Source organism: Mercenaria mercenaria, chromosome 5 (assembly GCF_021730395.1).
Source record: "Mercenaria mercenaria strain notata chromosome 5, MADL_Memer_1, whole genome shotgun sequence".
Classification (NCBI taxonomy): Eukaryota; Metazoa; Mollusca; class Bivalvia; order Venerida; family Veneridae; genus Mercenaria; species Mercenaria mercenaria.
The window spans coordinates 83,288,310-83,305,783 of NC_069365.1; the positions used below are offsets into that span (position 1 = coordinate 83,288,310).

At 37.7% G+C, this 17,474-nt stretch overlaps 2 protein-coding genes across 8 annotated transcripts in view; one reads left to right on the forward strand and one right to left on the reverse strand.

The window, feature by feature from the left end:
- Positions 1-17,474, reverse strand: part of LOC123557786 (ATP-dependent DNA helicase DDX11-like) — an 80,930-nt gene that overhangs the window by 32,941 nt on the left and 30,515 nt on the right. The window lies entirely within an intron of this gene.
- On the forward strand, positions 8,606-11,151 carry LOC123557785 (uncharacterized). The gene is made up of 2 exons (XM_045349471.2): positions 8,606-9,761; positions 10,383-11,151. The coding sequence occupies exons 1-2, from the start codon at positions 9,548-9,550 to the stop codon at positions 10,598-10,600; spliced, it is 432 nt and encodes a 143-aa protein (XP_045205406.1). The 5' UTR covers positions 8,606-9,547; the 3' UTR covers positions 10,601-11,151.

The window sequence follows — 17,474 nt, forward strand, 5'->3', positions numbered from 1 at the left end:
AGACAAGATTTTCTAACACGGACATGGACGTACATACACGTGTGTCACACAAGTACACCGTGAGGCACAGACAGATGCACAAATGGACAGGGTTAACTATATATGCTCCCCATTATTAATGGTGGCCGCATAAAAATAACGCAAACATCTAGACTTCATTGACCTTTCATATTATGTGGGTGATGATGTGAAGTAACTATTTGTAATTTGAATCAAATCAATTCAGAAACAAAGTCAGATTTTAATGGACCTATGTCATATGGTAAGAGATTATGTGGAACAATGTTCTAACGTTGAGTCATTGATGCAAAATTGTGAAAGTGTATCAAACTAGAAATGTGTCCATGGGACACAGATGCCCCCACTACATGACAAAAGACACACAGATCAACTTTGGGAAAACAATACGTGCGACAAAACATTAAAATGACAATTTTTTCCTAGGTCAGGGGCCATAACTCCTACAATACTGAATGAATCCGGACGCAATACCCCAGGGGCACAACTGCACATGCTGATCAACATTCCTGTAAACTTTGGTGACTCTAGGTCAAATACTTTTGGAGCTAAGCGCGACAACATTAAAATGACCAATTTTTTACTAAGTCAGGGGCCACGACTGAATTAATCCGGAAGCAAAACCCCAGGTGCACAACTACACATGGTGAATAACATTCCTGTAAACTTTGGTGACTCTACGTCAAACACTTTTGGAGCTATGCATGACACAACACTAAAATGACCAAGTTTTACAGTCAGGGGCCATAACTCCCACACAACTGAATGAATCTGAGGGAAGGAAAGACGGAAGGATGGACGGACAAGGGCAAATCTATATGCACCCCCCCCCCCCCCCCCCAAAAGTGGGGGCATGAAAACTCACAGAATTCATGAAATACTGATGAGTAGTCATTTACAGATATTTCTACTTTTAGCTCTAGTGGCCCCTTAAAGGGCCATACCCCTTCGATTTGTGCAAACATAGCAAAGGACCTCATAATAATGCTACAGACCAAATTTGATGAAGGTTTATGAAAGCAATAATCTATCCAGCAGTTCATGAGAAGTATATAAAAGGTGTTTTATCTTGAGCCCTAGTGGCCCTTAAAGGGGGCCACATGCCCCCATTTTTATAAATTGGAGAAAGAACCTTACAATGATGCTACAGACCAAGTCTGATGAAGATCCATCCAATGGCTTATGAGAAAATTTGTTTAAAATTCTTTCTAATCTTAGCTCTAGTGGCCCCTTAAAGAGGCCAAGTGCCCCCATTTGAACAAGGCAGTCTGAAAGACAGCTAAATCCCCCGCCACTGCTATGGATAGTGAAAGGGTAATCCTTTGATTTTAGCTGTGACCTTGACCTTGAACTGACATGGCTGACTCATGAATTCTGCACAACGTCTTGATGAGGTGATCATTTGACCCAAGTTTCATGAAAATCCTTCAAGGGGTTTAGGAGATACAGAGCTGAAACCTTTGACCTTCAGTTGTGACCTTGACCTTGAGTTGACATGGCTGACTGATGAGTTCTTGATGAGGTGATCATTTGACCCAAGTTCGATGAAAATCCTTCAAGGGGTTTAGGAGATACAGAGTGGACACAAAATGGAAGGCTCAAACCTTTGACCCTTAGTTGTGACCTTGACCTTGAGCTGGCATGGTTGACTCATTATTTCTGCACATCGTTCTGATGAGGTAATCATTTTACCCAAGTTTTATAAAATTCCTTCAAGGGGTTTATGAGATATAGAGCGGACACGAAAAGGAAGGCTCAAAACTTATACCTTCAGTTACCTTGACCTTGAGCCGAGATGGCTGACTCATAAGTTCTGCACATTGCCTTGATGAGGTGATCGTTTGACCCAAGTTTGATGAAAATCCTTAAAGGAGTTAAGGAGATATAGAGCGGACACAAAATGGAAGGCTCAAACCTTTGACCGTAAGTTGTAACCTTGACCTTGAGCCGGTATGACCGACTCATGGGTTCTGCACATCGTCTTGATGAGGTGATCATTTGACCCAAGTTTGATAAAATTCCTTCAAGGGGTTTAGGAGATATAGAACGGACACAAAATGGAAGGCTCAAACCTTTGACCTTGAGTTGTGACCTTGACCTTGAGCCGACAAGGCTGACCCGTGGGTTCTGCACATCGTCTTGATGAGGTGATCATTTGACCCAAGTTTCATGAAAATCCTTCAAGGAGTTTAGAAGATATAGAGCGGACACAAAATGGAAGGCTCAAAATCTTTGACCCTAAGTTGTGACCTTGACCTTGAGCCGGCATGGCTGACTCATGGGTTCTGCACATCGTCTTGATGAGGTGATCATTTGACCCAAGTTTTATAAAATTCCTTCAAGGGGTTTATGAGATATAGAGCAGACACAAAATGGCAGGCTCAAACCTTTGACCTTGAGTTGTGACCTTGACCTTGAACCGACAAGGCTGACTCATGGGTTCTTGCACATCGTCTTGGTGAGGTGATCATTTGACCCAAGTTTCATGAAAATCCTTCCAGGGGTTTAGGAGATATGGACCGGACACGATTTTGTTTTGTTTGACGGAAGGACGGACGGACGAAAGGACGGACGGACGCAGACCATTCCTATAATCCGTCCGCCACGGCGGGGGATTAACAACAAGAGGGTCATGATGACCCTATATCACTCACCTATTAAACCTGGCCTTGGAATCATCAAGATAAACATTCTGACAAAGTTTCATGAAGATAGGATCATAAATGTGGCCTCTACAGTGTTAACAAGCTCCAGGTTCAAACCTGGCATAGGAATCATCAAGAAAAACATTCTTACCAAGTTTCATGAAGATAGGGTCATAAATTTGGCCCATAGAGTGTCAACAAGCTTTTCCTTTGATTTAAGCGAGTGACCTAGTTTTTGATCTCACATGACCAAGTTTCAAACTTGGCCTAGGAATCATCAAGATAAACATTCTGACAAAGTTTCATGAAGATAGGGTTATAAAATGTGTCCTCAAGAGTGTTAACAAGCTTTTCCTTTGACTTGACCTATTGACCTAGTTTTTGACCCCACATGACCCAGTTTCAAACTTGGCCTAGAGATCATCAAGATAAACATTCTGTGCAAGTCTGTATCAAATCAAACAAGAGCACCGCCTTGCGGGTGCTGACGCTCATCTGATTTTTTTTTGTGTAATAGAAATATTGTCCTACCCATGATTTTCTAAGTCTAAAAAGGGCCATCATTCTTGCAAAAAGCAGGATAGAGTTATGTTTCTTGATGTTCAGTGTCTACTTATGATGGTGAAAAACTGTTGCAAGTTTTAAAGCAATAGCTTTGATAGTTTATGAGAAAAGTTGACTTAAACATAATACTCAACCAAGAAAATGATTTTCTAAGTCCAAAAGGGGCAATAATTATTGCAAAAAGCAGGATGGAGTTATGTTGCTTGCTGTACAGGGTCAGCTTATGATGGTGAACAAGTGTTGAAAGTTTCAAAGCAATAGCTTTGATAGTTTAAGAGAAAAAGTTGACCTAAACATAAAACTTAACCAAGAAATCTGACATTTTCTAAGTCCAAAAAGGGCCATAAATCTTGCAAAAAGCAGGATGGAGTTATGTCTCTTGCTGTACAGGGTCAACTTATGATGGTGAACAAGTGTTGCAAGTTTTAAAGCAATGCTTTGACAGTTTTAGGAGAAAAGCTGACCTAAACATAAAACTTAACCAAGAAAACTGATTTTCTAAGTCCAAAAGGGGCAATAATTCTTGCAAAAAGCAAGATGGAGTTATGTTTCTTAATGTACAGGGTCAGCTTATGATGGTGAACAAGTATTCCAAGTTTCAAATCAATAGCTTTGATAGTTTAGGAGAAAAGTTGACCTAAACATAAAACTTAACCAAGAAATCTGATATTTTCTAAGTACAAAAGGGGCCATAAATCTTGCAAAAATCAAGATGGAGTTATGTTTCTTGCTATACAGGGTCAGCTTATGATGGTGAACAAGTATTCCAAGTTTCAAAGCAATAGCTTTGATAGTTTAGGAGAAAAGCTGACCTAAACATAAAACTTAACCAGGCAACGCCGACGCAGACGCCGACGCCGACGCCGACGCCGACGCCGACAACCGCTCAAGTGATGACAATAACTCATCATTTTTTTTCAAAAAATCAGATGAGCTAAAAATAAATGAAACCTCTATAAGGCTGAAAGGGCCGGTTTTTGAAAGGAATCGAGATCTTATTGTGACTTAAGTTGTGTGTAATTGTGGTTAAAATGGAATTTAAATTGTCCCTTCTATCGTGTTCACAAGGTAAAAATCAACAAATTTTTGCTCTTTCAGGGGTCAATAAGGTGTCGTAACTCCGGAACATGTAACTGGATCTGACGGATTCATTAAGGAATCCAAGATATATTGTTGCTAATGATATTTTGCAAGTCTGTATCAAATCAAACCATAAATGAAGTCTCTATATGGCTGCAAAAGACAAAATAGCAAATTTTGGCCCTTTAAGGGGCCATAACTCTGGAACCCATGGCCAGTTTTCGAAAGGAACCAAGATATTATGCCAATTCAAGTTGTGTGCAAGTTTGATTAAAGTTGATTGCAAAATGTGGTCCTATAGTGTTCACATGAAATTGTGAACGGACGGATGACAGACAAAATGTGACCGCAAAAATTTAGAGAGGACCTTATAATGATGCTACAAACCAAGTTTGATGAAGATTAATCAAGTGGTTCAAGAGAAGTTATTTAAAGGTTTTTCTGTTTCTAAAAGGGGCCCAGGTAAACCATTTAAAGAAATTTAACAGAGGTCCATGCTAGGATGCTACTGACCAAGTTTGACGTAATTCTGGCCAGTAGTTTCAGAGAAGATATGTTAGTAAAAAGGCTGATGAAGGACAACCCACCAAAACAAATAGCTCACTCTGAAGAAAGTTCAAGTGAGCTAAAAAGATATGCAGCAGACACTGATAACCTGACATGAGTGAACAGAGATATACTGAGAGAGTGCATCATATCTGGATCCAGACAGTACAAGTAGCTCTCCATATCACTCTGTATAATAATAATGGAGTAAAAAACTTTGTTTGTGCTGTGCACTGACCCAGAAATCCAGAAGTTTATCCACCTATTTCCAAGGCTGGATTCAAGGTTAGTATTGAGAACAACATCAGGAATGAAAGCATTTCAGTCAGAGGTATGATCATTGTAGGAGGGTTGTTAAAAATACTCAATTTTCCTTTAACTTGCATTATATTTCTTTTTCCTTTTTTAATCAAAAGGTAGGCACCCTGACCCACATCAGTGACATCTTCATGATGTCGACTTTGTTAACCGTAGTCTCCTAGGTTGATCACTTTGATAACTGTTTTAACTCAATAAATTTATAATTTTACTGCAAAACTGAAATGCTACTGAAAAACTAAATATCTTTTGAGAATAAGAATATTAACTATATTTTTGTTAACGTAAATATTACATTTAACTGATGCAGGTAGATAAGATAGGGTTATTATAACAGCACCTTGATCAGGCTATTATAACAAGAGCTGCAAAGCAGGACAATAAACGTCTGCAGTTGAAGAGTGGGTAAGGGGTTACTCAGAAACAAGAAACTGAAAGAGATTTTTGTTTGTGTGTGTGTGGGGGGGGGGGGGGGTAAGTAATGTTGATTGTCACACTCCTCAAGACACTTCATCATTGCCCACCTTTATTCTGAGTTTAAAGTCAACAACTTGAATAATTTTTAAGTTGTGCTCCAGATACAATACACAAAGACAGATTCGAAATCAATTTATGAACTTGACCTCTGACCTCCTACAGACCAAGTTCATGCACTATGCACATCGTCTCATTGCCACCTACCTATATGCCAACCTTAAATGGTTATCAAGTTATGTTCTTTTGTTTGTTTGTTTTGGGTTTAACGCCGTTTTTCAACAGTATTTCAGTTATGTAACGGCGGGCAGTTAACCTAACCAGTGTTCCTGGATTCTGTACCAGTACAAACCTGTTCTCCGTAAGTAACTGCTAACTTCCCCACATGAATCAGAGGTGGAGGACTAATGATTTCAGACACAATGTCGTTTATCAAATAGTCACGGAGAACACACGCCCCGCCCGAGGAAAGTTATGTTCTGGTCACAAACTATAATGATGACAAAGCTGACCTTACTGTAACCTTGACTTTTGACCTTTAGACCTGGTTCATGTGCTCTGCACATCATCTCATTGCCACCTACCTATATGCCAATACTGAGGAAAATATCTTGAATGGTTATCAATATTTGCTGCAGACATGAAATATGAAGGACAAATTTGACCTTTGAGCTCCATTTGTGACCTTGACCTTTGACCCACCAAACTGGTTCATGTGCTGTGGTGCCCTGCACATTATCTTACTGCCATCTACCACTATGCCAAAAAGTTGAAATATGACGAACAGACGGGCGGACAAACGCGCAATCACATAATACGTCCTTTTTTTCGTTGAAAAAAGTAAAGCCACTAGCTGAAATGTTACAGTTGATGTTAGTATCCTGCTGTACTTAACTGCACACACCTATTTACTGAACACCCCTCTTATATTATGCACATAAATATTTAAGTTATAGTATATATTCTCTTTTTATAGCCTGAAGGGAATATTACTTCCATCTGTAACACATAAGTGGAGCATAGTTCAGAAATGTCATCATATATTTGCACCCTATTTCACATAACCTCTAGTTTACAAAACAAGTGACTCACCTGACCATGACAATTTGACCTTGAACACATGTATGACACATTAAGTCAACAAGAGCTGTCTGTAAGATAGCATGCTCCACTGTTCTCAGTGCTTGACTCTGAATTAGAGCTTTGCCAGTAAAAGGGGCTTAACTTAATCAAATATATAATCAGAGTTCCGAGGATTCTTTCTACTAGCGTTTCTCAGTGCTGGACTTTTCTCAGTGCAAGTCTTAAAAATGTCACCGGTTAATTCTAAGTTAAAAAGAGGCATAACTCAAAATTCAAATCAAGAGTTATGGGAATCATTTCTCCTGGTGTCCATTTTGATAGTAAATAACTACTTTAAGTTTAAAGTCAAAAGCTTTGATAGTAACAGAGATATTTTACTTTTTTAAAAACTTCAACCAACAGCAACAGCAACGCTGGGGCGAGTGCAATAGCTCTATTTTTTCCTCGAAAAGAAGAAAGCTAAAAATGGTAGCACTTGTGTTTAATAAAAGCAAGACATCCCCTAAAATGAGCCAAGCAGAACCAAAGCAATGATAATACAGACCATGTTTAACCTTTAGCCTGCTGGCGGCAAGTGATTCTGACTTTGCGACCAGTGCAGACCAAGATCGGCCTGCACGGAGGGTGCAGGCTGCTCTTGGTCTGCACTGTTCGCTATTCAGTCAGTAATTTTTCATTGAACACCCCTTCAAGTAATAAATGGTACTGCCCAAATTGAATGATGGACAAGTCCATTTTAGAAATTTAGCAGGGTAAAGATTAATGAAGATCCATCAAGATAATCATGATAAGAAGTCATCCAAATGTTTTTCTATTTTCAGCTCTAGTAATCCCTTAAAAGTGCTCACATTTGAATAATTTTGGATGTGGACCTTACAATGATGCTGCACACCAAGTTTGATGAAGATCCAGCAAGTGGTTTATCAGCAGAAGACATTTCAAGCTTTTTTCTATTTTTAATTCTAGCTGCTTTTAATTCTAGCAGCCACTACAAAGGGGCCAAACATCCCCATTTGAATGAATTTGGGAGATTACCTTATCATGGTGATACAGAAAAAGTTTGATGAAGAGGTTCATGAGAAGCTGTTTACAGGTATTTTTTCAGCTCTAGTAACCCTGAAACAGGGTACATGTTCCCCCACTTGAATAAATTTGGGAGAGGACCATATTATAGGGTTAATATAACAGCAGCTCAATCTGGGATGCTGTAGTGTTGTTTTTTTTTGCCAGATCGGATCTCACGAGGTGCGCAGACGCCGAGTGTGATCCGACCTTGCATTTTATTATATACCTCTTGAAGTTTTTTATGTGTGCTATTTATAGAACTGTGTCAGGTCATGCATATTAATGAAAGTAGTCTGGCAGCATATAATATGAAATTTAAAAGGTACAATATGGATTTTTTTCTGCCTGTTCATATTCAACTGTGAAATACAAGCAGATTATTTTACAGAATTTATGTAGGTATACAATAAAACCTCCATACTGGGGATGATCCATTGAGAAAAATTTATAATTAAAGACATTTCTTTTTGTTTGTTTGTTTGTTTGTTTTGGGTTTAACGCCGTTTTTCAACAGTATTTCAGTCATGTAACGGCGGGCAGTTAACCTAACCATTTTCCTGGATTCTGTACCAGTACAAACCTGTTCTCCGCAAGTAACTGCCAACTTCCCCACATGAATCAGAGGTGGAGGACTAATGATTTCAGACACAATGTCGTTTATCAAATAGTCACGGAGAACATGCGCCCCGCCCGAGGATCGAACTCGCGACCCCGCGATCCGTAGACCGACGCTCTACCTACTGAGCTAAGCGGGCGGGTCATTTTCTATTTGTAGCTCTAGCAGATTCTGAGGACCTCATACTCATGCTACAGAAGGTACATTGAGCGGTTCATGAGAAGTTGTTAAAAGACAAACAATGAATGTCACTATATCCACATATTATGCCAACCTTCAGATATCATAAATACAACAAATCTGTGTTAATGTAGAACAATTATAAGCCTAACATATGTGCACTAACAAACCCCCAATGACAACAGACTGCATTATCACCCACATAATTAATGACATGATGTGAGTATATGCAGGTCTGTTTGTACTGAATCTGGTGTGAGTATGTGCAGGTCTATTTGTACTGAATCAAGTGCATTCAAGTACATTAAGTGTAACTGTACCAACACTGAGTTTTGCCAGACTTTCTGGGGGAGTGTGTCTAATTTATATTTATCACAACTGGCTGCTAAATATACAAGAACTTAAAAATAGAATGTGAACAGGGTGAAGTTATTGACACATTGCATAATATTATTCCCTCAAACAGTGAATATCTGACATGTTTGCAAATTATGAATATATATTATGCAGAATCTCCAGATAAGTGCATACTACATTGTATTAACCTTCACCCTGTTAAATTTCTAAGATGGACTGGTCCATTATTCAATTTGGGCAGCACAACTTATTAGCAAAAGGGGTGTTCACTGAAAATTTACGTATTAGTTATTGGTCAAATATCAAATTTTATGGAATTTATTGCAAGCGTAGCGTAGCGGAGCGCAGCAATAAGTTCTATAAAATTTGATATGACCAATAACTGATTTACAGTTTGCCTGTGCAAAAAGTCACGTACGCCATGTCGGCGTATGCTTTGAAGTGATAAACGTCCGCCCATAAGAATTTTGATTGACAGGTCCAGAGAGGAAAAAGTTGTCTTGAAACGTCAACCAAATACCAATAGCCAGGGTTCATTTTTTACAGTGTTAATTCGTGAATGGTATTACATGTATATGCACGTGTCGAAAGTAACTAAAATATGGCAGAAAAGACAGTTTCAACAGAACACAAAACTGAGCTGGATAATCAGTTAGATTTCCTGAACGATGACTACTTTTATATTCCGTTTTGTCAAAATGATGTTACTGTTTCGCAGCTCCTTACTGTCGACACGCAACAACTCTACGACGCCAAGAATGATACTAGTAATCAAGCAGAAAACAAAGAGAACACCCCAGCAGAAGTGTGCAACAGTATGTATTTTTTTCTTCAATTTTTACTTAGTGCTTTTTGGTAACAGGTCGTAGAGCTAGAAATTCTAGCAATATTTTTGCTTTTATTTGTAATGTTTCATTATCTCCCGCCGATGGAAGGAAGGGGGTATTAAAATGGCGTACATTGTCCGTCCGTGCGCCCCTCCGTGCGTCCTTCCGTCTGCAGTCATTTCTCGGAAACTAGCTGGTAGAATTTTATGAAACTTAAAATAAATATGGACCAACATACTGCAATGATGCCCATCATTTTTTTTATTGGATTGGTCAATTTTCCTTAAGAGTTACTGCCCTTGATTTAATGAAAGCATGTGTACTTCCGTCTGTCTGCTGTCATTTCTCAGTAACGTGCAGGTAGAATTTCATGAAACTTAAAATATTGAATAATATACTGCGATTTTCTTTAGTCATTTTTACTTAGAGTTATTGCCGTTGATTTAATGAAAAATCCACGACCGCTGCCATTTCTCAGTAGCCAGTTGGTAGAATTTCATGAAACTTAAAATAGATAACAATCGGAATGACAATGAATTTACCACAAACCCTTTCACGTGCCGTGTTTGTGGCAGTTAAAATTAAAGAAATATTCTTTTCTCTTTGCAGGTAGATTTCAGAAGCCGCTGTCTACAGTAGATAAGAACAAGCAGCGGAACGCTGTTCCTGGCAACACGACTCGAAGTAATATATGGGCGATAAATGTGTGGAAAGAATGGGCCGATAATCGCAACCTGCAACCAGAAACTGTGTCGGAGCCGGGCTTTCCAATTCCTCTAGATATCGGAAACTTTCAGTCTTACCTGGAAATGGACTTTTGGCTTTAACGCTTTATTTGTGAAATTAAGCATAAGAACAGTGAAACCTACCCGCCAGCAACTTTGCAAAATAATGCAGCAGGAATTCAACGTTATTTACGTACAGAGAAATTGATGCATGTAAATTTGTTTAAAACGGACGATCCCAAATGCGCGGAATTTCGAACAACATTAGATTCTCAAGTGTGTTGAAACCGGAAAACTCGAAAACAGAATACCAAATGAAAGTGAATCTGTATTAACTGTGAACGTACCAGCAGGTGTTCAGAAAGTCATGATAGTTACACACACCAGTAAAAAATTTGTGATGGAAATTTAACTAGAAATTTCATTTGTTACGTGACTGTACTTGTATTTTGTGAACTTCTGGTGGAACTGCTTATTGTAGGTTGACATTAAATTGGGGCTAAACACTTTTTCAGTCTAGTTGATTATTTCAAACGAATTCGATAGAGTGACGGACATTTATTCAAACTACATTTGATATATACTAGTTCAGCCGTTCTTTTCAGTTTTCACTGGATATTTAGCCGTGCACTGCTGAATAAAGTTCATTTCTGTGTTTGTGTTTTTGCTTTGAACTATCTGTACTTGATCAACTAATTTCCATAACCTGCTTATTTGCATAAATCCCGCCTCTGTGTTATGGTCGATGACGTCACGTTCCTCGCACTATCGAGAGAAAATACGTGACATATTTTATGCCATAAAATAAGCAAAACGTATTTTATGTGATATATTTTTCAAATATTTTTAAAAACTTTGCCCTCTGATTGGATAACAAAGTAGGGCAGTCTGTAATGACAGAATAGATGGGTGGATCGAGATGATTTTATATACAAGAGGGCCAAGATGGCCCTAGGTCGCTCACCTAAGAAACACTCCGTAACAGTGTAAAACATGTTTGACCTAGTGATTTCATGGAAACAAATATTCCGACCAATTTTCATTAAGATTGGACCAAAAAATTGGTCTCTTGCAATAAAACAAGCATTTTCTTAGATATGACCTAGTTTTTGACCCTAGATGACCCATGTTTAAACTCGACCTAGATCTTATCAAGGCAATCATTCTGATCAAAATTCATGAAGATCAACTGAAAAATACAGCCTCTATCACATACATAAGTTTTTTCTTTGATTTGACCAAGTGACCTAGTTTTTGACCTCAGATGACCCATATTCAAATTCGACCTTGATTTCATTAAGGCAATCAACCTGACCGAATTTCATAAAAATCAATTGAAAAAAAACAGTCTCTATCGCATACACAAGATTTTTCTTTAATTTGACCTAGTGACCTAGTTTTTGACCTCAGATAACCCATATTCAAAATCGACCTAGATTTCATCAACGCAATCACTCTGACCAAATTTCATGAAGATCAATTGAAAAATACGTCCTCTATTGCATACACAATGTTTTTCTTCAATTTGACCTAGTGACCTAGGTTTTGGCCCCAGATGACCCATTTTCCAACTCGGACTAGATTTTATCAAGGTAATCATTCTGGCTAAATTTAATGAAGATCAGTTGAAAAATACCGCCTCTATTGCATACACAAGGTTTTTCTTTGATTTGACCTAGTGACCTAGTTTTTGATCCCAGATGACCCATTTTCGAACTTGGTCTAAATTTCATCAAGGGTATCATTCTGACCAAAATTCATGAAGATCAATTGAAAAATACAGCCTCTATCGCATACACACAAGGTTTTTACATGATATGACCTAGTGACCTAGTTTTTGAACCCAGATGACCCATTTTCGAACTCGGCCTAGATTTCATCAAGGTAATCATTCTGAGCAAAATTCTTGAAGATAAATTGAAAAATACCGCCTCTATCGCATACACAAGGTTTTTCTTTGATTTGACCTAGTGACCTAGTTTTTGACCCCAGATGACCCATTTTCGAACTCGGCCAAGATTTCATCAAGGCAATCATTCTGACCAAAATTCATGAAGATCAATTGAACAAGAGCTGTCCGTAAGACAGCCAAGCTCGACTATTCGAAATATTGTCCCAGAAGCAGGAAAGTATTACCAAAAAAGGTTAAATATCAAAAGAGTTTTAAGTTCAAAAGGGGGAATAATTTGACCAAAATGCATATCAGTTATGGGACTTGCTGCTATCAACTAGTTTTATAACCCCGAAGGCACATGTGAAGTTTCAATTCAATATCTGCATTAGTTTTGGAGATAGAAACTTGCATGTAAAACTTTAACAAGAATTTTCAAAGTCCAAAAGGGGGCATAATTTGCCCAAAATACATGCCAGAGTTATGGGACTTGATCCAGTGAGGTTAGTAATTGATCTAGAAAAAGAAAAAATAAGTTTCAAATCTATATGCCTTTTAGTAATAGCTGTATGTACTTGCACGCAAAACTTTAACCAGAATTTGCTAAGTCCAAAAGGGGACATAATTTGGCCAAAATGAAGGTCAGAGTTATGGGACTTGCTGTTGTCAACTAGATTTATAACCCCGAAGACACATGTGAAGTTTCAAATCAATATCTGCATTGGTTTTGGAGATAATAACTTGCATGTAAAACTTTAACCAAAATTTTCTAAGTCTAAAAGGGGGCATAATTTGCTCAAAAAACATGTCAGAGTTATGGGACTTGACCCAGTGAGGTTGGTAATTGATCTAGAAAAAGAAAAAGTAAGTTTCAAATCTATAAGCCTTTTAGAAATAGCTGTATGTACTTGCACGCAAAACTTTAACCAGAATTTTCTAAGTCCAAAAGGGGGCATAATTTGGCCAAAATGAAGGTCAGAGTTATGGGACTTGCTGCTATCAACTAGATTTATAACCCCGAAGACACATGTGAAGTTTCAAATCAATATCTGCATTAGTTTTGGAGATAGTAACTTGCATGTAAAATTTTAACCAAAATTTTCTAAGTCTAAAAGGGGGCATAATTTGCTCAAAATACATGTCAGAGTTATGGGTCTTGACCCAGTGAGGTTGGAAATTGATCTAGAAAAAGAAAAAATAAGTTTCAAATCTATATGCCTTTTAGAAATAGCTGTATGTACTTGCACGCAAAACTTTAACCAGAATTTTCTAAGTCCAAAAGGGGGCATAATTTGGCCAAAATGAAAGTCAGAGTTATGGGACTTGCTGCTATCAACTAGTTTTATAACCCCGAAGACACATGTGAAGTTTCAAATCAATACCTGCATTAATTTTGGAGATAGTAACTTGCATGTAAAATTCTAAGTCCAACAGGGGGCATAATTTGCTCAAAATACATGTCAGAGTTATGGGACTTGACCCAGAGAGGTTGGTAATTGACCTAGAAAAAGAAAAAATAAGTTTCAAAGCTATATGCCTTTAATTGATGGCTGTATGTACTTGCATGCAAAAACTTAACCAAGGTGTGACGCCGACGCCGACGCCGACGCCAGGGTGAGTAGAATAGCTAGACTATTCTTCGAATAGTCGAGCTAAAAATACAGCCTCTATCGCATACACAAGGTCTTTCTTTGATTTGACCTAGTGACCTAGTTTTTGACCCGAGATGACCCATTTTCAAACTCGGCCTAGATTTCATCAAGGTTATCATTCTGACCAATATTCATGAAGATTAAATGAAAAATACAGCCTCTATCACATACACAAGGTTTTTCTTTGATTTGACCTAGTGACCTAGTTTTTGACCCGAGATGACCCATTTTCGAACTCGGCTTAGCTTTCATCAAGGTTATCATTCTGACCAATATTCATGAAGATTAATTGAAAAATACCGCCTCTATCGCATACACAAGGTTTTTCTTTGATTTGACCTAGTGACCTAGTTTTTGACCCGAGATGACCCATTTTCGAACTCTGCCTAGAATTCATCAAAGTTATCATTCTGACCAATATTCAGAAAGATTAAATGAAAAATACAGCCTCTATCGCATACACAAGGTTTTTCTTTGATTTGACCTAGTGACCTAGTTTTTGACCCGAGATGACCCATTTTCGAACTCGGCCTAGATTTCATCAAGGTTATCATTCTGACCAATATTCATGAAGATTAATTGAAAAATACAGCCTCTATCGCATACACAAGCTAAATGTTGACAGACGACGGACGACAGACGCCAGACATCGAGCGATCAGAAAAACTCACCTAAGCATTGCTCAGGTGAGCTAAAAAACAAGAGCTGTCCGTAAGACAGCCAAGCTCGACTATTCGAAATATTGTCACAGAAGCAGGAAATTATTACCCAAAATGTTTAATATCAAGAGTTTTAAGTTCGAAAGGGACATGATTTGACCAAAATGCATATCAGAGTTATGGGACTTGATGCTATCAACTAGTTTTATAGCCCTGAAGAAACATGTTAAGTTTCAATTCAATATCTGCATTAGTTTTGGAAATAGTAACTTGCATGTAAACTTTAACCAGAATTTTCTAAGTCCAAAAGGGGGCATAATCTGCTCAAAATACATGTTATGTAACTTGACCCAGTGAGGTTTGTAATTGACCTTGAAAAAGAATAAATAAGTTTCAAAGCTATATGCCTTTTGGTAATAGCTGTATGTACCGTAGATACCCATGTATAATGCGCAGTTTTTTGACCCCCGGGACCACCCCCGAATCGTGGGTGCGCATAATACACAGGTATAGACAATTTTCCAACTTCAAAACAAGTTTGTTACCGATGTTCGCCATTTTGGTAAAGGGAAACTACTCCCCGCGCTTACTGTCTCCGCTAAAATCTAAGATTGCCGTAACGTTCCGTAAAAGATCGAATTGTTTATTTTTCTTTCAAACAAAATTAATTTCATATAAATTTAAAAGTATTTTGACGAAAGAAATGTTTATAAATCACAAAAATTATGTTACTAATTAAAGATCGAGAATTATCTTTAACCGAGATCAAACTGTGAACAACATAATTGACACGAGGTGACACGTTGATTGCCGGTAATTACTGGCTTTATGATCGTGACAAAAAGACTATCACACCTTTTGTTATCAGTTTAAATTGAGAAGCTCATGTCATTTTGAAAGATACCATTCCGAAATATTGAATCAGTTGCTATTTATTTATTCAAAATAGTGAATTAAAAAAGGTAAAACAACAAATATAACAATAATTTACTGGTTTTATTTTCGAGAAAACAAAAATCGATAGTACCGTTAGTACCGTGAGACCGATGCTGCTCTCCGCCGTGGAGATAAAATTTATTACCGGTGTCGATGTAAACTCTACTTTCGTTTTCCATCCACCTCAAAATTAACCAAATTTTTTTTTTTTTTTTTTTTTTTTTCCCAGGATCTTGGACTAAGATCGGGGGTGCGCATTATACACGGGTGCGCATTATACACGGGTATCTACGGTACTTGCACGCAAAACTTTAACCAGAATTTTCTAAGTCCAAAACGGGGCTTTATTTGCCCAAAATACAAGTCAAAGTTATGGGACTTGATTCTATCAACTAGTTTTATAACCCCAAGGACACATGTGAAGTTTCAATTTAATATCTGCATTAGTTTTGGACATAGTAACTTGCATGTAAAACTTTAACCAGGGTTTTCTAAGTCCAAAAGGGGGCATAATTTGGCCAAAATACATGTCAGAGTTATGGGACTTGACCCAAGGAGGTAGGTAATTGACCTAGAAAAAGAAAAAATAAGTTTCCAATCTATATGCCTTTTAGTAATAGCTGTATGTACTTGCACGCAAAACTTTAACCAGAATTTTCTAAGTCCAAAAGGGGGCATAATTTGGCCAAAATGAAGGTCAGAGTTATGGGACTTGGTGCTATCGACTAGTTTTATAACCCCGAAGACACATGTGAAGTTTCAATTCAATATCTGCATTAGTTTTGGAGATAGTAACTTGCATGTAAAACTTTAACCAGGGTTTTCTATGTCCAAAAGGGGGCATAATTTGGCCAAAATACATGTCAGAGTTATGGGACTTGACCCAGTGAGGTAGGTAATTGATCTAGAAAAAGAAAAAATAAGTTTCCAATCTATATGCCTTTTAGTAATAGCTGTATGTACTTGCCCGCAAAACTTTAACCAGAATTTTCTAAGTCCAAAAGGGGGCATAATTTGGTCAAAATGAAGGTCAGAGTTATGGGGCTTGGTGCTATTAACTAGTTTTATAACCCCGAAGACACATGTGAAGTTTCAAATCAATATCTGCATTAGTTTTGGAGATAGTAACTTGCATGTAAAACTTTAACCAGAATTTTCTAAGTCCAAAAGGGGGCATAATTTGCTCAAAATACATGTTAGAGTTATGGAACTTGACCCAGTGAGGTTGGTAATTGACCTAGAATAAGAATAAATAAGTTTCAAAGCTATATGCCTTTAAATGATAGCTGTATGTACTTGCATGCAAAAACTTAACCAAGGTGTGACGCCGACGCCGATGCCAGGGTGAATAGAATATCTAGACTATTCTTCGAATAGTCGAGCTAATAATGAAATATACATAGAATGAGGATACAAGTCAAGGACGATTCTGTTTAAAACTGGACTTTTTTTGTCAGAGTTATGGCCCCTTTTCTGAATTAAAACTTCACATGATGTTGATGTTCATTCAGTAAATGATAAAAGGATGACTGGATGGAATTCATTTTAGCTCCATAAACCATCATGTTCTTTGCAGCAAAAAAGGACTTATATTTCGTACAGGGAGGTGGTGTTATGGTGTTATACAGACTGATAAAGGGCTTTTCCTAGGTTTCAGTGGGAAAATGCTTGTGGTCAAACTGGGATTTTTTTAAATAATACACTGTCAGGATTCAGAAAAAAGTATCAACAATACCAATGAATTGGAATTTTTTAACAACTAACGAACAACGCATCCTCCAGCTTTTTTCAACAGACTGTCATAAAACTCTCAAAGATAAAAATTGAAAATATTTCCA

Excerpts from the sequence above, each read along its gene's own strand:
- LOC123557785 (XM_045349471.2), top strand. The coding sequence starts at position 9,548 with ATGGCAGAAAAGACAGTTTCAACAGAACACAAAACTGAGCTGGATAAT. Across the intron at positions 9,762-10,382 it reads CCCAGCAGAAGTGTGCAACA|GTAGATTTCAGAAGCCGCTG; the intron begins GTATGTATTTTT and ends TTCTCTTTGCAG.